Source organism: Montipora foliosa, chromosome 6 (assembly GCF_036669935.1).
Source record: "Montipora foliosa isolate CH-2021 chromosome 6, ASM3666993v2, whole genome shotgun sequence".
Taxonomy (NCBI): Eukaryota; Metazoa; Cnidaria; class Anthozoa; order Scleractinia; family Acroporidae; genus Montipora; species Montipora foliosa.
Window position 1 is genome coordinate 18,633,892 of NC_090874.1, and position 25,222 is coordinate 18,659,113.

The 25,222-nt window shown below is 40.0% G+C and overlaps 1 protein-coding gene across 1 annotated transcript in view; it reads left to right on the forward strand.

The window, feature by feature from the left end:
- LOC138006880 (NFX1-type zinc finger-containing protein 1-like) overlaps positions 1 to 25,222 on the forward strand; it is a 49,735-nt gene that overhangs the window by 10,806 nt on the left and 13,707 nt on the right. Inside the window, exons 3-12 of the mRNA XM_068853491.1 lie at positions 888 to 1,043; positions 2,007 to 2,116; positions 2,509 to 2,686; positions 4,612 to 4,830; positions 7,806 to 8,064; positions 11,185 to 11,847; positions 13,290 to 13,642; positions 15,130 to 15,334; positions 23,032 to 23,432; positions 24,013 to 24,739. Of these exons, the coding sequence (XP_068709592.1) occupies positions 888 to 1,043; positions 2,007 to 2,116; positions 2,509 to 2,686; positions 4,612 to 4,830; positions 7,806 to 8,064; positions 11,185 to 11,847; positions 13,290 to 13,642; positions 15,130 to 15,334; positions 23,032 to 23,432; positions 24,013 to 24,739 (3,271 nt within the window). The remainder of the gene's footprint in view (positions 1 to 887; positions 1,044 to 2,006; positions 2,117 to 2,508; positions 2,687 to 4,611; positions 4,831 to 7,805; positions 8,065 to 11,184; positions 11,848 to 13,289; positions 13,643 to 15,129; positions 15,335 to 23,031; positions 23,433 to 24,012; positions 24,740 to 25,222) is intronic.

Below are 25,222 nucleotides of genomic sequence, written 5' to 3' on the forward strand. Positions count from 1 at the left end.
ATCATAGTTAATATAGGGATGGAGATGATTCGGAAAGTTGACATGTTTCTTTGTTTTACGATTTTGTTCGCTGTTTTGGCCCTGACCATGCACAAACCACACCCTTTTTCTAAAAGAGAGCTTATCAAAAGTTTCGACTATTTATTCAAAACTCAGTTGTGAGCCGAGGGCAAAAGATGGTCACGGCCAAGTTAACATGAAGTGCTACAGTACTGTTCTCGCTTGTGAAGTTAATTTTCGGAGTTTCCGTTTATAACTATCACATCTGTATGAACTATTTCTAGATCTAACTGCAGGTTCCGTGTAGTTAGATAAAAACAAGACGGTCCTGGAAGAACTCATTTAAGAACGGGCAAGTAGTTCAAAGCGATATCACCAAATGTTTGGACTTGAAGCTATTAAGTTCCTTCACTGTAAGAAATTCTTAAACTTCTTTGAGGTTTAAGAACCCAAATTATTTCACGTACGGTTGCCTTTAACGCATGCCTATTCAAAACGATGTTTCACGGTTAGTTTTGTATTACAATGTAATCTCTGAGCATGCCGGAGTGTGAGTCAATTTCGGGCTATTTTGTAGTTTTAACCAGATATTGTTTTCGCATCCACGTTAGATTACATTGTGATGCAAACGACAAAAACTAAGCGTGAAAAGGGCTATTCTATATGGACCATTTTCCAGTTCATTTCTGCCTCCTCTTCAAAGCGAGTATAAGTGGAAAGTTTTTCTTATGAATTTTAGTTTTCAGTCATATGTACAGTTGAACTAATTACCATCACAAAAACTTGGCTCTTCACGGACTTGCTTTGAAGAGGAGGCAGACATGAACTCGAAAATGGCCTATTCAGTAATTCAATTCAAATTGATTAATGATTGTTGTTCTGCTTAGGGTATAATTGAGGTTCGTTTTGTGTCACCTTCCTGTGAGGAACGACTGCGGACTGGTGACAAGTGTCAGATGGTTGAATCGGTTGCGTTCTTTGAAGCTTATCGCCCAGTGCTGGAGGGACTACAAACGATGTCTTGCTTGGAGTTTCCTTTTGAGGTTAATAGTGTCTTTATGTCGTAGTTTCTAATTGATTGGTGGAAAAAGAAAGGTTGAACAATTTAACTGTTTCCTAGAATGAAGGTTTTGTTCCCAATGTCAGACAATACTTGCGACGTTCACTCTGTCAAGTTAATGTCGAAACCGATTAATTTTTAAAAGGGCCTTAAGGGGGATTTTCTCTGTTCTCTGGTTTGTTGTTCTTTTAGTTTTTAAGGGTATCAAGCCGATCTTTGATACTTTCTGAGACCAATAACCTGAAAGCCAACTCAGTACATGAATTTTCACACACCGTAACACTCGTAATTGCAAAGTCCCCGACACCTAACACTTATAAGATGTTTTAAGGCAAAGGACGGCGAACGGCGGAAATGGACCCTTTTGGAGTAATTCCCAACTCTGTAAGAGGGCAGATATTTATGCAATATGTTGAATCTAAGTACGAAAAAAAGGATAATCAATAATAAGACGAAGCTACGGTTGCTCTTCCCTCAAAAAAGTCTGTGCTTTAAAAAAAAAAAAACTCAATAGTTGTAACTGTTTAAAGCTTCATATCATCAAATGAATATCATTCAGGCCCGGCGGTGAAGACATTCCAGACGTGACCCCCGTTTTCTAAATCTGTTTATCCAGAAATTAGTTCTTGCTCGTTGATGCCTCAAACACTTCATGTTCCTAATATGCTTTGTTCCGGCGCCTTTCCTGAAGTTCAAACTGATCATGCTCCCTGGCCTGAAGTCTCCGGAAAACTCTTATCGATAGCAGTGATCCTAAAGATCGACTTGTACTGGTACAGAAAATAAGGGGAGAAATGACAAACTAATTTACTATTGATTGGCTTTGGCTTGGCTACTCAATCTGTTACTTTCGAAGACACAGGAGACAAAAAGTTCACTTGAGTTCGATTTTAATCGAAGTTTATAAGTGGCATGCACGATTTTGTTTCTTTTTTCATAACCTTAGAAATACATTGTGGAATGTCAAAATGAACTGCTTCCTCCATCCTACCTGACAAAATACGATGGTGATCACGTGAAATTTGATTTCTCGCCAATTATCGCACGAAATAATGGGTAAGTGACGAAAAAAAATAACCCAGTAACACAGTTTAAGGGCTATACACTATTTCAATTTCACTACGTACAACTAATTATTTCATTTATCTGGTTCCATGGGGGGCCTTCTCCTCCTTGCCTCGACCCCAGCTCCAACTCATTTTTTTGCGCGCAGATTTCCCAATTACATCCGTTAGTATACCAAATACTACGACCTCGACGAATACAGAAGAAAATCGTAGGTTCGTGTAAAAATAAGTTAAAGTAGAGAACTTTCTTCTGGAAAGACCACGGGTATGAAATATCGAATATTGCCAATTTTCTCGATCGATTCTCGGGCAGACTTATGTTCGTAAAAGGGGGTCAGTTGTGAGCACTTTGTCATTCAGCTATAAATAACTTTAATCCAGGTTAGCGAAGTCAGGATCAGGATCAGAAGTAACGGTCCTGGATCCAGCTTCCTGGCCATCTGCACAGGATATGGGATTAGATCATTCACAGTTCAAGGCCTTGCAATTGGCGCTGACCAAAGAGTTTGCCGTTATTCAAGGACCGCCAGGAACTGGGAAGACCTACATTGGTCTAAAGGTAAGTAAACTTCCAACTAGTGAAACAAATTGCCCTGCTAAGGTGCTTCATCATTGAGCAATTCCCCACTGCTTGATCAACTATCCTGCCTTTGAATATGAAACGAGACAAGAGTTGACCCTGTTTCAAACGATTCGTTTTTCTAGGATGCGCTGAAGGGACCACAGAATAATCGTAATAACACACTATTCGATATAAGGCTGAATAGTTAATTAGATTTAATTAAGAAGGTGTTATCTTACCAGGGAAAGAATACCAACTCGAACTCAACAATTATTTTAGTATTTCATAACATATTGAGGTAACGTAGGCTTTTTACTTCAGTTACAAAAGGTTTACAGCGCCAGACTGTCCCGGCCGTTATTGGACGTTGTTGTTAGATGAAGATTGTTAGACAAATGGCGTTCTTCTGTCGGCGAGCTACAATCCTGGTCAAAACTGTTGTCGCGTTTTGGAAAAAAATGCCTATTATAATGCCTATTTTCCAAGTATTCATTACCATAATCTCCCCCCCCCCCTCCCCCCACACTCCCCCTATATGATGTTGATATCTGGCGCTTGACAATATGGTGAAATAGTTAACGCCACGGTTGGAGCCGAAAACTATTTTTGACCGGAATTGTAGAGTCTTGCAATAATTCTAAGCCAATTTAAGACAAAGAAACGTTTTTCTTAATGAATAATATGTATATTTAAATATATGAAAATAAATGTGATTACCAAAGAGATAAATAAATTTAGACGTGCTTGCAAGGTATCTCTAGGAGCTAAGAGACTATTGAATGCCTCGTAAGAGTCATTCGAACAATTTCTCTTGTTAAAGTACCCCTGTGATAAAAAAATCACTTCCTTTTTTCTTCATATTTTGAAAGTGTGTTTGCTTAACACCTGACTGGCAAAATGTTTAGCTTTGATTTTTATTCAAAGGCCGTTTACTTTGAGTTTAGGTTTGGATTTCACGGCGGTCCGCCATTACTCACGTTGATAACTGACCGATTGGACCTCAGAGGTTGGATCCAGGGAAAAGTGGCATCAAGGGCTCACTAGCTTAAAATTTGAGCTTGTGAATGCAGCTTATTATATATGTAAAATGCGAGTCTGAAAGTCTAAAAGCCTAAAACTCCCGTGCTGCTTACTAATTCTGTGGCGTACACATGCATTGCATTCTTAAACTAGTGAGCCTATTTGACGTCATTTTCTCCTCGATCCAGCTCTCTCAAGATCTTAAAGTTAGTAATGGCGGACCATTAAGTAGGAAAATTCCAGTTAAAATAAGCAGTTGTCTTTTAGAAATGCAGTCTTAAAACTTTGGTAGCTTATGGGCACTTTAAGCCTTATTTCTTTAGGCGCAAGCAAACAGCTTTAACATTTGCTTCAAAATCCGTTCAATTTTCGATTTTGTTGAACAGCGATGTTGAAACATGTTGAATCGAAGTTGAATCATGTTGAATAAAGTGGAAGTCGTTTGCACCCCTCTTACAACATTGTTGGGTATGCACCTGCGCACTAATCGGTCAATCGATAACGTATCCATGTCCGTAACCATAGTGACAAGTTCGTATCCATAGTAACGACCACGGCAACAGCCTGGGACTGAATACCTAGCCTCTCGTGAAGCTGTTGAATCAAATGTTGGTGATGTGTTAAAACCGTTTGACCACCCCAGCAGTCAACATCGTTGTTCAACAAAATCTAACGGATGTTGAAACAAAAGTTGAAGGCGTTTGCCCGGATCTTTATTGTTTTGGTTTATATGGCGTTCTTTCTTTCCCTCGTTTTTTAACACTCCAAATATCAATGACATGTATAAATCAACGAGATGCCCGCTTCTGTTGCTCCGTCTTGCGATTATAATATTAGTTTAGAGTCCTTTTAGTTGCTCCAGTGTGAACGTTGTATACTATTATATGTAATCTCTTCAACAGATTGCCAAAATTCTATTGCACAACAAGAGTGCATGGCGTGAAACGTCACGTACGGGACCGATCCTTGTAGTTTGTTACACTAACCACGCCCTTGATCAATTTCTGGAGGAAATCTACGAATTTCATGACGAAGGAATTGTTCGAGTCGGAGGACGAAGCCAAAGTGAAGCGATGAAAAAGTGCAGTCTTTCAAAAACCAAACAAAGGATGCTGAAAGAAGTAACTTAAGACTTTCCACATTTTCTGTTCGTGTTACTTTACCCTTTTTCAATTTCTGTTGCGATGCTTGTGGGCAAGGTTTTAGGCCGGATAACTGCTAGATCGATGAATATTTCTTGGTCACGTTCATTGCAAAATTAAAGAAAAACACGTACATATCATGTATATGTTGCCCCGCTCCGCTTCAGTTTTGCCATTTACATACATATGTACATACATTAGGTTGCAAACTGAGAAAATGTTGACTGCGCAGTGACTAGAGTTTTTTTCCCAACAGACGAAAATTTTAGCAACACACAAAAACAAATGCACATGTACATAACTAAGCCGTATATATATATATATATATATATATATATATATATATTGACTGAGAAAATATATATTGACTGAGAAAAAAATGTGCCCCCCAAAGCACTTTGAGAATCATTCTGTTTACCTAGGTAAAAGGGACCAAACATGTTGCTTTAACTGGAAGACTTAATTAAAAAATACTGTTCACTAACAGCGATGATTTGTACAAACATCAGACATAAACGCACCCTTTGAAATTATTTTTTAGCTGGCGATCTGACACTCTCTGTAAAATAAAGAAAACACTGTTGATCAAAGATTTAAAGCTGGCCTTAAATAAATATGTCAGCAGTGAAACTGACCTGATTCTTTTTTGGGTTTTTGCTGTCAAGGTTTTTTTTTTTGTCTTCTCTATCGTTATTTAAAAGTTAAGAGGTTAGTAATCGGGCATATATATAAATTCAAATTCATATTAACCGTCACTTCTGAGGATGTATGTAGAAGCATACGAAACGTCATCAAGTAAAACATAATTTCAAAGGATGCGTTTGTTTCTGATTTATACTGTTTGTGTATAGACCTTGTCACGGTCTCTGACGCCGTTTTGTTTGGGGGGGGAGGGGGAGGGGAGCAAACGCAGTTTAAAATGCAATGAATGTATGGGATTTTGGCCGAATTCAAACCTCCATAACTCCGTTACAAACCGGCACATTTCAAAAGTGTTAAAAAAAAAATTTAAGTCATTTTATTAAGATCATTCACGCAACGGAAGATTAGATCATTTCACAGTCCACTGCACGAGGCGCAACGTCTTAAATTTGAATGTTAGAAATCTCGTGTCGCTGCAATTTCGTGGGAATTGGCATGCAAAGGTTCATACGAATTTTGACCGGATATTTTTACCGGAAAATAATCTCAATAGAAGTGAGTTTTGAAAGGTAATAGAGACCTTCAGCAGCAAACGTTCCTGAGCCACGGACGGCAGCCGGATGTTACTAAAGGTCCGTGCAAACGCTCGCAACAACACGCAACATTGTTGGGCCCAACAATGTTGTCTCTTGTTGCGCGATGTTAGCTGATGTGTGCAAACGCTCGCAACAAGTCACAACATGTTGGGTCTTTAGATGAGAATACAAAGGACTCTGGGACGTTTACCATCTCCGACGCCATGTTGATTTCTTGTTCTTGTTCTTGTTCATTTGTGTAGATACGTGGCATGTAGTGCGCGTGCGCCGGCGCAACATTGTTGGATGTGCTGTGCAAACGAATGCAACATTGTTGGACCACGCTTCGATGACCGCGAAACAACAGAAATGTTGGCACTTGTTGGCTCTGAAGTTTGACCAGTTTCAAACTTCATCCAACAACTTCCAACAAGTCGAAACAACACGCAACAACACACAACATGGTGTACAAACGCTCTCAACATGTTGGGCCCAACAATGTTGCGAGTGTTTGCACTGGCCTTAACGAATTTGTTTTTTCTACTGCACATCACATCATCACATGTCTCTGGAAGCGCGGACACCAGAACGGTATCTTCAAGGTTCTCTCTAGAACGTCCATCTTTTAATACATCTAGGTAAGATAAATTGAACTTGTTTTGTTTATTTTTTGACCCTACTTTCAGATAAGGCTCAAAATACATCTTTTCAATTTATTGTACAGGCTTGGAAAGGAAATGGACCGAAAAACATGATCTATGTTGGGCTAGTGACATTCGAGCAAGTGTTATCTTAAGTCAACGAAGAAAAAAACAGTTCATCGAGCTCACGTATGGCAGCATTTCGCCGATACTTTGTGTATAGCTATGGAATAATCTCGTCCAAGTATAGGAAAAACGTAAAGCACCGTCGTCTTTATAAAACAATTTACAATAGCATTTGTTATCATAAAGATTTCGGTAACCGGTCGGCCAAAACGTTATAGCGACAAGGGTATTTTGTCCCCTTTAGGAGCATGCAGAGCCCTTCACTTTTAGAGGCAACAGCTCTCTGGGAGCATCTGATGACTTCAAGTAATTTAAGAATGTCAGCCAGGAGTGCGATGTCGCTTTTCTCGATGCGAAACTCATACTTACAATCGGGTTTTTGAATCCTGTCAAAGTCAAAGCGATCGTATTCGTTGTAGATAAAACCTGGATTTTTGGAGGTGTATTCTTCAAGCAACAGAAGTAATTCTTCTTCAGAAATGTATTCTTGTTCAACTCTTAATAAAAGCGAGTCTCTGACCTCTTGAAATCTGGTCACTTTTACTGTCAGGAACAGAAACGACGGTCGTCTTCCCGCGGCCAACTTTCCCCGCGGTAGAAGACGCCGTCTACTGTTAAGATCTCTATTCTCACTATTCACAACGGTCAGATGTTAAAGGATTTCTAATTGTTCAAAGTCGGCAAAATTCTCATGCATTCACTGTAATTTAAGCCGCGTTTGCTCCCCAACCAATATGGCGTCAAAAACCGTGACAAGGTCTATCGTTCCTGATAAAACTGAGATGGCCAAAGAATTAAAGTAATTAAAGTACTTCAAAGCACTTAAATTGGTCTTTTTAACTGCCGTTGCTTTATGAATTCTTAATTAAATATACACTTCTTTTGTTGAAAATAATGAAATCTAAGAACAGTCCGGCCCTTGCATATGTTAATATGACTTTCTACCTTTTGTTTTTTCGGATGAACTTAGAGGAAGATGCCAAGAGGTCTTATGCAAAGATATGCAACGGTCAAAGACACGATAGAAAGACTCCTGCGTAGATTTCAAAGTCACAGCAAAATGATAGAAAGGCTGAAAATAAATATCATCAATGAAGAAAATCTAAGATTTTCCACAAGCTGGACTCAACGGCATTATCGAAACTTGAAAAGCAGAATGAAGGGTAGTAAATCTGTAATGTCACACTGGCTTGGGGTTCCTGAGGAGCCATTCGATCTTTACAAAGGAGGTAAAGTTGAAAACGTGCACTTTTTCCGAGTGTCATTGTCATCATATGCCTTGTTTGTGTTTCTTTTAATTATCTTTCATACACAATTTGGTCTTCCATTTGCGCGCATATATTGGGAATTTAGGAAGTAATGACGTAACAGGTACAAACTAATCAACCAGTTTTCTTGTAGTCTTGGCGACCGGGGTGACCGGGGGTGACCGGGGGGCGGATGTTTCCCCTGTTCCCCTAAAAAATTTGCTTGTGATCCCTTGTTCCCGAAATTACTTGTAATTTGATCCCAGCTTTTTCATCCCTAAAATCTGTTTTGTCCCTTGTTCCCTAAGATATTTTGTCATTGTTCCCCTGATCCCCAGTTCAAATGAGCCCCGTTTTTATGAACCACCTCTTGTGGCTGCTATGCGGTCCATGTAGTTGTCGTGAGTGTGAATAAATGTCTTGGTTTATTAATTACGGTGACGGTTTACACGTAACTATAAAATTAAAGTAAAGATAACATAAGATGGACACAAACACACAAACTTGCAGATATTTCCCGATTGTAGATTGAAGCGATAGCGATAAAGATTTTTGAAGATTGACTCAAAGTTAAGCTTTGATTGCAAATATAACTTTTATAGGCTGTTCCAAAATGTTGATGTATCCTGTGAAAATTCATGACATTCCGAGCCGTCCCAGTGGATTCGTTCGTTTACCACTCGCTTAATTAATGATCAATGTTGGGCCCGATTTACACGTTGGATTTTTGGCGTATGCGACAAGCTTACGACAGGCTTACGACATGACTTACAATTGTAGCAGCGTTTTAAGGGCCCACAGACAGATTTTTCGCGCGTTGCTAAGGAAGTGAAATGTTAATTCCGGTGACTGACGTCATCATATCAAGAAAATATGAGACATTTTGGGTCTCCAAGCTTGCAATTTAGCGGCAAAAGTGAGTCACCGGCTTCTAGCAAGGCAACTCGTTCGTAGTTCGTGGAGTGTCGCCAGGTAGGGTAATAGTTGTGTTATTTTGAGCAACATATGCTGTTCCTCGTCAAATTAAACCCGGAATTCTCAACTTAACTATTAGAAGAGCCCAAGGCAACTTTAGCATTGCCTTTATTTATCTTTTTGTTTCGGTAGGACAGCTTAGTTTTGACTGCTGCTCATACTGCGGGCGCAGCCGCCGTATGCAAGGTAATTGTTGTTTGCATCGAAGGTTTTTCCTCACCCATCCTCGCGCTTGTTCTCAGATCAACCTGCGCATGCGTAAACGAACTGACATCCGGTTTGAGAAAAAGCTAAATTTCCGGCGGTCTTAAATAGGCCACTTCGAAAAATACCATAATACTCTTTGCTTATTCCCCCAAATTTTGCATAAGCATTGTTTTCAGTTTCTCTTGAGACTTACAATGGTCCCAAGAGAAAACAAAAACAATGCCTATGCAAAATTTGAGCGGATAAACAAAGAGTATTATGGTATTTTCCAAAGTGGCCTATTAATATGGCACGTTTCACCTCCAAATACAGAAAATAGCTTAGCATTGATTTTTTCAAATCATCTTTTTTGAAAATTTTATGGGTATTTCAGTATCGTTTATCTCTCTAAAAACAACATTTTTTCAAAAGAAAAAGAAAACCATGCTTCGCTGGATGCAAAAACGAATAGAAATTATCAAACCACTGATAAAATACCCAAATTGTGTAGCACGTAGACAAATTCATTGGTCACGTGATCTTGGGCGTGGCACGATGACGTCATTGGTTTACAAAAGCTGGAAACTGACCAAAATAATGCCAAATTCTCTCAAATTACTTAACCACTACATCCTTAGCAACGCACCCTAAAAAACACATCAGTGACCCTTAAAACATGTTTTACTTGAAAATGTTACCACATTTTTGCTGACGTACACGACAATCGTAAACGAGTTGTAGGTCTGTCGTAAGCTTGTCGCATGCGACAAAAATCGTACCGTGTAAATCGGTCCTTAAGATAATAATAAAGAATGTCAGTGATAAAGAACGTTATGTAGCTAGAATATTAAAATGAAACGACTGAAAATCAGCCCACATACGCTCGCGTGTATGCGTTACGTTTACGTGAAACGCAAACGGCAAAAGTGACCACGTGGCCATAGTTTTCCCCGCCATTTTTTGCCTTTCCCGGTTGCCGCTTGCCGTTTCTACGTGAAAGTAGGCATTTTAGCGTTTACCATGCCTTGTTATGCGAATAATTTAAGTAGTGTTAATTTATGTTAACGTTAATTTCCGCGCTATTGATTAAGTAGCGATTTAAATTCCGCTACCTTAATTACTAGTATTTCCCCTATATCTGTGACACACTCCCCTAGACATTTTTTACACCCGGCCAAACGATAGTTTTTATTCACACACTTTATTTCACAGCAATCTTTCATATGAGTACATCGTTTACTGTACTTCAACTGCAATTTCTTGCTTGCTTGCTTCCATTTCGGGATCATGGATACTGTGAACAACGCTCGAAGTGGCCAGATTTCTTCAATTAACCCATCCGTTTAGGAACAATTGCACGATCATTGTGGGAGTTTTGGAATTTTACAGTTAATGTTGATATAAATTTGTTCCCATTCTTAAAAACCTCTATTTTTGGGGGAGTAGGGGGAGGGTCAGGGTGTAGCGGACGCGTTTACTTAGGTGCTCATCTTTTAAATTCTAAGGAGCTTCACAATTCAATACAGAATCCATCCAAATGTTAACAATTTTACGTCATCAGCACGTGTATGGAGTATGGTTGCTCTAACAAGTAGATGAATTATTTTCATTTTTCCATCGGCTATAGGACCTGCCTATGAAGTAGCCTGCAGAGCAAGCGTTTTTTGGCAGGCGGACGTTTGTTGAAGGTCCAACGTTCCTAATGGCCAGCCATTTTGAAAGCCCGTAGCCGGTAGAGGATGGGGAAGAAGGGACTGTCCTTCTCTCACTCAGCCCTCTGTTAGTCTCGCTATCCAAGATGTCGGCCGATAATTGTTTCCAGAACAAAAATACGCCAGCCCTGCTTTGCAGGCTATTTATGAAGCTGTAGTTGTACTTCATTTCTATAGGAGTTTAATAGGTCGTCTTATTCAGTGTTTCTATGCTTTTATTAACTTACAGTCTTTTGCAAACCTCTTCTCATGTTTCCCTTTAACAACGCATGCTTGAACAAGGAGTATTTTTCCCAAAAACCATTGGCCTTCATGTCCCCTGGTCTCCGACTTGCACCAGGTGCGGATGGTTCACCAGGAGGCTCTATTGAACTATGTGGGCATTTAAACTCCTTCATCGAAATTCCAAACTTTGAATGTGGCTACGCGGATGCTGGAAGATCCATCACCATACTGGCGTTTGTTTATCCTACTGGAGGTTGTGGGCCAATAATATGCTATGAGGTACATGGCTATGGCTTACAAATATGGTGTGAACAAGCCGGAGTCAACAACGGGATTGGGACATTAACAGCTTGCTTCGTTCGAAGAGACTTAGCAGTAGCTCTCTCCATCAGAAAAACTGTTTTACAGATCAATACGTGGAATTACATTGGGGTTTCGTACGATCACAGTTCAGGAATGGCGCGTCTCTGGCACAATGGAAATGAAGTGAAAGCCACCTTCATTGGCGTGAATTTTTCCTTGGCAACGCAGTTCCCTATTCGGATTGGAGCGCTAGCAAAACCTTGGCAAAATGCTTTCTTTACAGGAAGAATATCCCATCTGCATATCTATTCCGAAGCGTTGGGGATTGAAAATATTCGAGCAGTTGGATGTATTTCTCAAACCAGTGAGTATTTTTACATGAAGAAAAATGATCATGTTGTTGCATGCAAAGTCTTAAAAGCCCACAGGTACCCCAAGCTCGATATATGAGCAGCTCTTTATATGATGACCTTTGCATTGTTACGTGATTCGAGCAATTTGCCTCTTTATAAGGATTTTTATGGGGAAAATAACGATTGTTTGTGTGACCTATGAAAATTTAGCGATTTAAATAAAAATCGTCTTACCTTACCTTAGTTGAGTGCTTTTTCCTTCCTGTGTGGTCTTTGAGCCGATTTACGGCCATTCGTGTTAGTTTTAGAGGAACCGGTTTGCTCCCTCTAATATACCAACCAAGGTTGTGTACTCTCACGAAGCAGTCGATCCGATCCGCCGAAGGAAAACAGCCGTAAATTGTCTCCAGCCGCTCCAGTCGCCTCGAAATTCAGGATAGAGCACGGAAGATAGTTAATTTTTCCTTCCGTGGTCTTTGCTTGGCGTCGAATCTTCACAGAAGCCAAATAAAACGTTGGCAATCTCTGAAAACTTTCCCGTTTTAGCCATCGAAAGAGACTTTGTTCAAACTTCGCGTTACAGTTAGCTTAGCGACCCGGCCAGAGACTCCACTCCGGGTGGGAGACAGTCCTTTGCTCCAATCAAAAATCACTTCCTTGAAATCCTACAGCTTAAGTCTTTCTTTAGTTTCACAGATGAACAACAACGAGTATTGAGAACTGCCGGGTACGAGGGTATTAATTTTTGATGGGAGCAAAGGACTGACTCCCACCCGGAGTGGAGTCTCTGGCCGGGTCGCTTGAACAAAGCCTCTTTCGATGGCTAAAACGGGAAAGTTTTCAAAGATTGCCAACGTTTTATTCGGCCTCTGTGAAGATTCGACGCCAAGCAAAGACCACGGAAGGAAAAATTAACTATCTTCCTTGCTCTACCCTGAATTTCGAGGCGACTGGAGCGGCTGGAGACAATTTACGGCTGTTTTCCTTCGGCGGATCGGATCGACTGCTTCGTGAGAGTACCCAACCTTGGTTAGTATATTTGAGGGAGCAAACCGGTTCCTCTAAGACCACACAGGAGGGAAAAAACACTCAACTTAAGTAAGGTAAGACGATTTTTATTTAAATCGCTACATTTTCATAGGTCACAGAAACAATCGTTATTTTCCCCATACAAATTCTTAAAAGCAGGCAAATTGCTCGAGTCACGTAACAATGAAAGGTCATCATATAAAGAGCTGCTCATATATCGAGCTTGGGGTACCTGTGAAAAGCCAGGCCAAAGATACATGGGCTTGTTTTTAAGGCGTCCTTTAAAAATATTTGGATCTAAAAAGACATTGGTAAAAAAACGATCTTCTGATTCTGAAAAACTTGTTTTCTTCACTCGTTTTCAGTTACCAATGTGTGTTGAATCTCATCCTTACATTTTCTCAAACAACTCGCATTTGAATAGGAGAGTGCAAGCCTCAAGTTGGCCCAGCAGGTAAAGAAGAATTGGACAAAAGCATCATCGCATCTGAAGGTTTTGATGATTACGAAGAAGCGGAAGTAGATACATCAGGGAAAGCCCAAAGAGTACCTGACGTCAGATTTGAGGCATACGCCATACAGGATCAGAGGATTCTGGACAGTGACGATGACGTTATTAGGTTTAACGACAGACTAAGGGAAGAGGAGCAGGTTTTAGCTGAGCCACGAGGTGGTTGGAAATTCCAAAATCCCTCCCGCGAAAGGCAGAAGATTAAGAAAATCATTCGTAGAGAACTTGGAAAGGAGGACTTCATGAGTGAAGAAGAAGCCTCCAAGGTGAGGTGTTGAAACGTAAAAGACCTGCGCTGTTGAACATGTTCAGTTGCATTAAGGTTTATAACCCATTAATTTTCGCGCGACTTTAGTCACGTGGCGTAAAATCACAGGATGGATATTAAACGATTATTCCATGAACGCGCCTTAGATATGAGAGGATAACTAGCCAACGAGGTGCGTAGCCCCGAGTTGGCTATAGATAGTGGAATAGCTGTTTTATTAAATGTTCGTTAATTGTAAATGCATGGACAGTTGAAATTAAAGCCAATCAGTTTCCAGTTTGGTGGGGGTAATCAATTTCCATATTAGGTCACACGGTACATGAGCTGATAACCTAGACTAAGTGAGCCAATCAGACAGCTAGAGACGCAATATCCGGGGTCGCGGAAAGTTCAACAACACGCAATCACCCCCATCTGCGTTGATATTTGTCCTCCAATTATTTCGGTAAAAATTAAACAAAGCCAGCAAGGAGAAAAAAAAAAAAAGAAAAAAACAGAACGAGTTTCATCTTTTCACCTTTATCATTTTACATGTAAGAAAAACGTTTAGTGATGGATATTGGCCCCATATGCTGTCTGGGAAAGTGAATACAGAAAAGCCAATAAAATTTGCTGCAACATTTTTGGTCCAGTCACAGTGGAATAAGGTGTACTTACTTACGTCAATATCGAAGCGCATTAGCCATCAGGCCCCAGTTGTTTGAAGCGTTAACAGCGCTATCCACTGGATAAATCACTATCCACTGAATAACTCAATCGGTTTTGCTGGTGTTTATCCGCTGAATAGTGATTTATCCGGTGGATAGCGTTATCCACCTTTTGAACAACAAAGGCCAGATCAACAGCGGCTATTAACGAGTTGTTTTTGCGCAATATGAAAATTAATAGGGAGATTATAAAATAAAATTTTTAACTTGCTAGTATGTCGGCTGATAATGACCTTAGCTGACAGATTGCTCTCAAATTTCCACATTTTCCCTCAAAGCTTCGCTTCTCAGCCGAATATTCACTTTTCAGACAGTGTCCGACACTGCCCGAAAAGTGAATATGTGATTATAAAAGTCATTATGTCCGGACATAATCAGCCGACACAGGAACCCACATTAGGTTCCTGGCCGACACGCGAGCCCGCCTAAAGGGGTTTAATTACGAAGTATTACCACGAACCCGCGACTTCAAGAAAAGAAGAAGCCCCATGAAAAACGTGGCTTATGCAAGCGCTTGTTTCCTTGTCATTCGAAAATATAACTTAAGACAGTCAGAGACCTTCATATTAGCCATCTCTATCGCACATCACACGCACATTCTGAGGTCGGACGCATTATCCACCAATTTTTGATCCAGGTTCCTTTCCGAAAACAAATCATCGTCGCTTAATTAAGAGACAGCGAATGAGACTTGTAATTTACAATTTTTCTCTTAGTGTTAAAATCAAAACAAGATTTTGTTAATTGCAATTATTAAACTGTATGAATCTCATTTTAGGTTGATGATGTATGGAATTTGGCTATGGAAAACCGCTGGCGCCTATATCGAAGATGGGTCAACGATGCTCTGAAGAATTGTTACAGAAGTATCACCGAGTTGCAAGAAACCTTTGAAACAGAGACCAGCAATCTAACACGTTTAAAAGAAGAAGAAGACCTGTATGTCCTCAAAAACGCAGATGTCATTGGAATGACGACCACAGGTGTGTGATTTTGAGAGGTCTCTCGTTAATCATGCATGAAGAATTGATTATTTCGATTCTACATTCTCACTATTGTCTTTTAGCAGGTGCTCTTCAGATGAGATCCTTGTTTTAGAACAATGCAAATACCCGAGCGCATCGGATATATGCATTAATAATACAGCTGTATGTACTTCTTTCTTTTGCATTTCTTTTGCCAAAATTCCCCTCCCAATCCTCAATTTCCTCGGCCTACTCGAGCTCATTGTTCTATGCCAGACCTCTATCACTTTCTGCTTCCCTCCCTTTCCTTACCTCCAACGAAGTCAGAACTATGTTCCTCTTAACCTGCGATCAAGCGTACTTTTCTTGAGACAGGGCGCTAAAAAGTACGCCTGATACAATTTCTTAACGAGTCGTCTGCCGCCCACCTGTCAAGAGTGATGTTATCATGTGTCATGCTGTAAATGTGAGCCAATCAGATTTTACCGGAAATTACCTGCACGCTGCGATTCAAGTAAAGACGCGACAAAAGCAAAATAGCACTCTGGCTTTGATTTCTGCAATCAAAGCTATTTCTGCAAATCCTGCTTGACAGTTGGTGCGGTTTCTCTGTTCAAACCATCAAGGAACAAAGAATTTCGAGATAAACTGGCAGAAAAAGCCCGAATTCTTCATGTCATCATCAGGCGCAATCATCAGTACAATATACTTTATTTAAACTCGAATATTTGAGATGCCAATAAAAGATGCTATAAAAATAGATATGAGGAAAATGGACTTTGAGAAATTCTAGTTTTTCAGCATCAGCTACTCAGCTATCATTTTGTTAGAAGTGTGTTCAGATTGTTCAGCGATTCCGTAAACAGTGTCGAATTTCTCTGTCAAGCTCGGCTGATTCCCCGAATGTGGCAGCCCTAAAGTTCTATTCGGTTCTTTTTGGATTCGCAACTTGTTGCTTCCGAATATATTCCAAAGGACTTACCACAACTACAAACGTTTTCGAGTTGGTGGAAGAAGAACGATGCATTTTCTTCTAGAATGTTCGGGCCTGTATTAATAACACTATTGCGAAATCCCGTATGAAGTACAACTGTAATGTCTTCTTATACTCAAAGCATTCTTCGGATGCATTCTCCCCGCTCTTCCTTTAAAGGTTTTTGAAAAAAATATGAAGTCGAAGCAACAGCAGCTGTAAACAGAGCCTAAACATCACTCGTGTTGAAGTCCTTCTTGGCGGCCATAATTTCATCAGCTGTTAACCGATTTACAAGAAGTATGATTTGCAATTCTGTAACCAATCGGAGCGAGGCTCCAAAAGCTCTATTGTTTTTCGGCCAATCAGAGTAAAGTCCAGATTCTGGACTACGAGCAGACGACTCGTTAAGAAATTGTCTCAGGCGTACCTTTTCCCACCATGTCTAAGGAAAAGTACGCCTGATCGCAGGTTATGTTCCTCTGTACCACAAGTGCAAGTGGCACGTGGATGAGCTAACATGATAAGTTGCCTGGTCGCATTTGGAATTTGGTCTGGGCAATACGTATTAAGCAGACATAAAGAGCTACAATAGTGATATACAGTTGCATCATGCAATGAAGTGCACTCCACGAAGTAGAGCAACGCGTCTTCGTAATGATTGGTACATGGAACAGCGTGCGTTGCCTTCAATCGCTATGCATATGCAGACCTTGGTACTTCCGTTTAGAAAGGTGAGTTCAAGTTTCGCAGGAAGAAGTACCGCCAGCAGTGGTGATTTCATTGAAGGACAATAGGTCTTAGGACAATTTCCAAGGCCTGGTTTATCGTTCATCAGAACGCAGACTAAATAACAAACACTCTATGAAGCTACAGCAAGTTGCAAAATTAGTGGAGACACTTCACTATCTTGGGCATTAGTAATTTACTTATTATCTCCCACACTGCTGCCTCCCACCCTTATCAAACTTAAACAGTGAACATTGAAAGGGGGAGAGCGAGGGGAAAGGTTGGAATTCTAGATACGGCAGGTATTGGGAGCAAGAAAGGTTGTTTTTTAAACGGGGGTGTTTAATCAAATTTGCAACCTGTTGCACAAAAATATTTCAAGAAACAAGTGGTGGAAGTAATATCGTAAGTTTTTGGTTGCCTACAAGAAGTCTGAACTTTCAACGACTCCCGTGTCACGTCGGATATGCCCCACAGTGCACTGAAGTTATGGCACAAGGAAAAAAGAATTTTAAGAACATCTTCGGCAGTGGTTTCAAGGTGTTTTGAATCCCTGATGAAATACGATGCACTGGTTTTTGGTATAGCTACTCGAACGAGAATCACAAGAGATTTGGATACCGTACCCAAATCTTTAAATATTTTCATCTACTCTTTCATTGGGTATGAAAACACATCCACGTGAAGTGGTATACATCTTGTGATTGGTGGACTTGAGTGATGAATTATTAATGGTTTTGAGAAGTACATACGAAAATTTCTGCATCCGTACAGAGGTCTCTTATGTCCAGAAATGCAAATGATAAGATGCAACACGAAATGTCCCTTGAAGTCTAAGCTTTTCTTACCTATTGCAATTTATTAAATTACGTTAAATGCAGCTTTGTATCATGAGGAGCAAAGTTTAGAGGACACTGCCGCGTTTATTGTCTGTATTCGCAGACAAGAGTAATGCTAAAGTTGACTTCGTGACGCTAATTATTAAAATCGGCTTGCAGCTAATTACCTTCAGAGGTAACCTAAGCTTTGGGTGAAAGTCAGGTCAGAAGTTGCAACCACTCCGTGAAAGCAAAATATCGCTTGGCTTAAGACTTTTTCCATCATTGTTCTTTTCCTGCATTTTGTCCCACATAGAGGTGAGCTTTCTTTTTCCACCAGAGCTGACGAGAGTCTCAAGTGGGACACAACTACTGTGCCCAATGCCAAACTGGTTGGATCCATCTTAGCACATGCTGTCGATTTTATAATATACAATACTTGGTTTTTTTTTTCCCCTTTTTTATGGCTTCTCGTTTATAAATTCGTTATAGGACTATAAAATTATAGATTTTGTCAAAAGGATGATTTAATCCCTAATATCAGTCAACAGAAGTCTACATTCCCGCATTATGACAGTTTCCTCGTATTCCCCTTCCCATTGATCCCGGACTGGACGCCACGTAAAACACATCTTGATCATAAAATTGGATTCACAAAAGTAAAAGAAAAAAGAAATGACGAATAGATTGTTTTTACCAGTGAATGGTATCGTGATCTTCTTTGTCCATGTTACAGGTTGAAATTAAATTCAGGTCCATTTAAATCAAACTAGGTGAAAATAAATCAAACTAGGTAAATTTAAATCAAACTAAGTGAATTTAATTAACCTAGATTATTTATAATTATTAAATTTTCAACCTCGGATAATGCATTTCGCGTGCTCTGATTGGTTCACTCAATCTCGGTTATCAGCTCATATACCTTGGTTTGACCTTATATGGTAAATGACTGCGTTTAGCGTTGCTAAACTAAAAATGGTTTCGTCGGAATGCCAAATTTCTCTTTGAATAAAGCCAAAAAGGAGAAAAAAGACTTTTTTTGTGGAAAGTTTGGATCAATTCCGACGTTTAGAAGTACGCGAAAAGGCAAGAAATGTTTTTGTGATGAGCCTGCGTCTGTCTGACAGCAAGGTATTTCACAACATCGCATCAGTTCTCATCAAGTTTTTTTCGATTTTGCTCGGATTTGCTCGCTTTTTCCGCTCGTATTTCGTACTTCCAAATTTTTGGTGTTGAAGGAATTTAATAAAACAATTATTCCATTCGCGCTTGTTGGATATGAGAGTGGTTATAGCCAACTCGGCGCTACGCGCCTCGTTGGCTATTTACCATCTCATATCCAACGCGCGCTCATGGAATAATTGTTAATTATCTACTGTTTGAAAAGGGATTTTCTTTATGGGGTGTGGTTAAAAAAAAGAGGCTCGGTTATTTTAAGGGGGTTGAAAACAAAACAAAAAAACAAAAAATCGCCTTTTTCTCTTCCCACTTTCCTCTTTACTCTCTTCCTTTCTTTTCCTACTCTCTTTCTTTCTGTCCCTATCCCTGGTAACCTTCCATCCCCTGATCCATTCGTCATACTTATTCCTACCTTATGTACCCTTGACCCATTCAATTCCAATGTGTACATGAGAGAAAGAAATCGCTTTGATCTGCACTTAACGAGTCTTGAACTGGGCACCTCTGACATCCCTTAGTATTGAGTCCTTCGCTGTAACTAACCGCTAAACCACACAGAACTTGGTGCAAGAGGGCCCAGACTCTTCTCGGTCATAGTAAATTATGCAAACGTTTGCTCGTGCGCAATGCTTGTCCCTGTACGGTTCGTAAAATGGCTAACACAAGTTGCGTTGATCCAGAGATATTCTACCAAAAATTGGGTGAAGTTAAAGCTTCCAAAAAGACAAAAGCAAGCAAAATAACCCTTTTTATTGGCGACAATTAATTGTTACAACGATGCAGTGACGTGGTTAAACACGTAATGAAGACAGCAAGGACAGAACAAATCTGACAAGTCAAGACGTAGCGATTTAATATCAAAAGAAAAGGATGGAAACTGGAGGGTGGCAAAATATTATCCAAGAACGGAAAAGAAATTGATCAAAAATATCAACTACACCAAGTTCTTTGGCAAACCTATTCGAATATTGCGCACAAAGGAAGAGACAAGATGGACAAGTATATCAAGCGAAACCGGCTACGAATAAGTAGTATCCCAAGAGGTAATACAACTCTTCGTGTCACTCTGCTCGATACACGAAGAACAAAAGTCGATCAACAGCAGGCAAAAACAACCTGTGCTAGCCCCTATTAAAGCAAGAGAATTCCTAACACATTCGCAAATGGACCTAATAGACCTTAGAAACTTACCATGTACATGTTCATGTCATTGCAAACACCATTGGATTCTCCACATGATTGATCATTTCACAAAATATTCAGAAGAAGAAGAAGAAGAAGAAGAAGAAGAAGAAGATAAACGCGCTTGTTATTCATTTATCAAGTCAACAAAGGAGATAAGGACACCTCAACAGGAAAAAGCAAGAAAGACACAAAGAAAACACAACAACAAAATGACAACAAACAAACCCAATACTATTTTATTCCAAGTCAACAACTTTGTCAAAATAAAAATTAATTAAGTGGACAAAAGTCCATTGCAACCAAACACACTTCTTGGTAAAGTAAGTGAAAAAGAACATGGATTTATGAAAGTTGTAACCAAATTTGGAATTATTATCACTTGGATTGCATGTGCACCAAACAGACCACAAATTTCGCTGAAGACATGAATGTGTCATCAGACACAACTAAAACAATAAGTTTCACTGCTGCATGCAAAAAGGCACTTGATCAGTGACACATAATAAAGAGGTGCAAAAACAAGGAATTGTTCAACTACATGCAAGTAATGACTGTTTAATAAAGGTTACAAACTTTGTGGACTACCAGAAAGAAAAAAAAAACTTTGAATTTGATTGTTCAAGTACTCGTAACCACAAAGGGGTTTTATACTGAATTACATTTGTACAAGTAACTGTACATCATTCAATACTCTACTTTCTAAAAAGTCAATTGTCTTTTTCCTTCCAAAAACCAGAAAAATAAAAATGAAACAAAGTCACATGAAGGTAATTCTTCAAGTAAACAAGGTTTTGTTTTTCTGCTGCTCTAAGATAAAAAAAAAAAAAATCAGAATTAGTTATCATGCAGAGTATGCCTATCGCCAACCTTAATGCTAACCATTTAAAATCAGCGCTTATACTTAATAACAACCAAAGGCGTTTTTACAGACTAACGCATGAAAAACGTACGCTAACTACATCTCGTTACTGATTTCCTTAACAATGTACACGTACTTGCTAACAATTGATGGACTTTTTGTTGATGTTTCCTACTTTCATTTTCAACCTACAATCTTGGACAAAAAGGGTTGAGAATATAAGAAAACAGGGGTTATTTTGCACACTACGTCCTCAATATCGCACATTATTAGCCATCCCCCTCCCCCCTACAACCAATGATGATTAGCCCAGCTTCGACATGCTTTGTTTCGTCTAGCAACATTGATCAGGGGGGGTGGGGGCAAAAAAAGCTAAGAGCTTCTTTTTCATACTCGAGATCGGAGTTTAGTCCAAAAGCAGAGTTTTCTCAACAATTTTGTCCAAGATTGTAGTTTAAAATTAAATTTACCAAGATTGAAATCATTTTAACCTGAATTTCAAATTTACCTGTCACATACACGTTCACGGTGAAACACTGAATCTGAAGATCTGAAGATAACTGCGCTGTTAGTTTACAACCAACGAAGGTTGTGCCCTTTCGGCAATAACCTTAGACCAAAGCCAAGAATCCCCAACAGAAGCACATGATCTTGAGGCGTCTAACTCGAAACTCTTTCCTTGGCTGGGGATTTTGGAACACCAAATATGGACAAAAATAAGATCGAAGCTGCACGCGGGGGAAAATGCACGAACTACGTCATATCCAAATAAGGAAATTTTTAAACTCGAAAAAATCCAGCTCTGGACCAGAGTTAAACGCTTCAAGGTCGTGAGCTTCTGTTCCCAAACGATAGGAAAAAGCCGTCCACGTCAACGGTTTAGGGAGTTGAAGCAAGGACAACGGCACTCCAAAATATAAGTTAACGCTATCGCAAGTATTTTCTGATTATTCCGTCTTGTTCACATTGTACATTACGGGCGAACCATCCTTTTACTGGATGGGTACGAACGGTTAAAATAGAAAATGAATGGTTCATTGTTATATGCTCACGTTGTCGTCAAAACCTAAACTTTGGGGATTTCACGTCTTGTGGAGTTCGACTAAGAAATGCACAGAGATGTGTCCTGCACGAGCATTATGATTATTTTTCTTTTTTTAAGCAATGATATTCTTGCTTTGAGGCGTTGTCGTTGCCGTAGCCGTCGTCTTTTCTTAATTCGTAAAATTAACCTTGAGATGGATCCTTGTGACAATAGACCATATTCGTATTCTCAGTATTGGGCTGGAACTAGCTTGCAATGGAGACTAATGCGGGGGAATATATTAAAAAGTATTTGCATTTGAAAAGATTCCCTCGCATTAGCCTCTATTGCAAGCTAGCTCCAGTCCAATACCAAGAATACGAATATGGTCTATTAAGAGTGAATAAGATAAGAGTGTTGATCTATCACTTTGCGGTCTTGCCCCAGAACGTTCACAAATGGGTTACAATGAGATACAATGATTTGCAATTGGTCTCTCCCCATACGGGGCTTTCCAGGACTAATTTTACAATACTTTGTGGGGGACTTTAGCCAGACTGCTTGTTACGCACTGCCAGTTTACAATTAATTTTAGGGAAGTGAAAGATGCCCCCATCCAGAAAGGTTAGACCAAAACACCGGGGACTACGTCCCATACTCTTATCGAACAGTGAGTGGGTTCATTTTTAGATACACTTTGCACCCGAAACAAACAAAGGGCAGCCAATTTTAACCAATCAGAAGAAGCCATATCACGCGTGACTGCTTCTACCATGTTTTTTCGGGGACATAACAACTGATTTTCGCCAGAACGGGTGTTCTAAAAATAGAATCTTTTGAGACTGTGCTGGGGAGCCCACCCGTGCCATAACAACACTCTTATCTAATTCACTCTTGTGACAATACATGCTGCTAATGGGGATCCTTTCGGTCTTTTTTTCCGATTAGGTGCAGCACGCTATCAAAACGTGTTGCGGAAAATACAGCCAGCAATTACAATCGTGGAGGAGGCCGCCGAAGTGCTGGAGGCCCATATCATAACATCACTGACTCCGGGATGTAAACACTTGATTCTGATTGGTGACCATCAACAATTGCGTCCCGATCCTACGGTCTACGATCTTCAGATCAATTTCAACTTTGATGTATCTCTGTTTGAACGAATGATAAAGAACGGGTTGGAATTTGCGAGGCTGTGTCTACAGCACCGAATGCGGCCGGAAATCGCCAAGATGCTAGACCATATTTACGTAGACCCCAAACTAGAAAACCACGATTCTGTTTTGTCGTTTGAGAGCATAAAAGGGGTGGAGCGGAACCTGTTTTTTGTGGAACACAATGAGCAAGAGGTAAATCATCTCGCAAGTAAAGTAAAAATGATTGGTCAACGTCCTGTAATGCTTTAATTTTGCAAGACGGGTTCTAAATTATTCTTCACTGAAACCCTGTAAAATCTTTGTGAAGAATTGTTAAAAATTTCATAAACGCTTTCACTTACGTATTTCGTTTCAATTGAGGCAAATATCTATTTTTAAACATGGATTTATGTACGTGATCGGATCCTATATCTAGTTAAGTCTCTTTCGGTAATTAATGTTGCCTTTTAAAAAATACATTAGTGACAACGTATCTGCCAAAGAACAATGCACCATTTTACGTTGCTGCATATTTTGACCACGTCTTTCGTACACATTGTGAACTTATAATTCAGTGTTGTGATCGACGGATTTCGATGCAGTTTGTTGCTTTTGTATTGGTCCTCTAATTTTCGCCGCAAATGTAATCACTGATGGTAGTGCAGTGCAACCGATGATCGGAATTTAAACGAGTATGCATGTCTGTGAAAGGGGCCGCGACAGCAATTGACGAGCTGTGCTGTTTTTCACTGGACGCGACTCTGATTCTATGCCTTTCATTTTACTTTCGCAGGATTTCGTTGCTGAGGGAAAAAGCAGATCTAATATTCACGAAGCTAAATTTATGACGGCGCTATGCCGTTACCTCATCCAGCAAGGCTACACACAGGGACAGATAACCATTCTAGCAGCCTACACTGGACAGCTCTCTAAGCTTAAACACGAAATGTCGTCAAAAAAAGAAGATTTATTTGAAGGGGTTCGCGTTACAGTGGTGGACAACTTTCAAGGGGAAGAGAATGACATCATTTTGTTGTCGCTCGTGCGCAGTGACAAAAGCGGGTTTCTAAAGATCGCTAACAGGGTCTGCGTCGCTTTATCCCGAGCTCGGAAAGGCTTCTTTATCATCGGAAACGCAACACTCTTGGCCCGTGAAAGCCCCTTGTGGAAAAATATCTTTGAAGACATGCGAGAACAGGGAACAATGGGAAGAGAGTTGAAGCTGACCTGCCAGAATCATCCCGAAAACGTTATTAAGGTATCGAGGGCTGAAGATTTTGACGGTGTCCCAGAAGGACGGTGCATGAAGCCGTGTGGAAAAGAACTCGAATGTGGTCATACTTGTGCTCGTGAGTGTCATGTCATTGATCGTGAACATGAAGGCAAATTCCGTTGCAAACGTCCCTGTTCTAAAATTATCTGTGCTCTTGGGCACAAATGCCCAAAATGGTGTGGCGATGCATGTGGTCCTTGCAAAAGGCGTTGTAGTAGTAAATTACGATGTGGCCACCGATGCACCGGTAAGTAGTATTGTTCATCCCCTTTTATCCCCTTGCGAAAGTGCCATGTCTCGATAATTCAAGTTTTAGTGGTAAGCGTAATCACCTTGCGAAAGCGCCATGTCTCGATAATTCAAGTTTTAGTGATAAGCCAGCGTAATCACCTGAACCAGGATTCCATAACCAGGAGATTACAACTCCATTTCCGCTTTCAGAGAAGAAGTTCTTACTGAAATATTCAATATTCAACTGAAAAGTACCTGCCCATGGGTAATAGTTGCTCATGCAAGACTTGTGGTTAGCTGGAAGTACTTGGTTTCGCAGGAAAATCAATCTAAAAATAACTCGTTTTGTAAATAAAACACCCTTCCACAAATACAATGAAGTTGTACGCTCACAGTCATGTTCTCATTTCTGAACCAAGTAATAATGGTCTAGCTCCCACGAGCCCCTTGTATTTGAGAGCGAAATAACCTTGCTGGTGATCGGAAGATCATAGGTTCA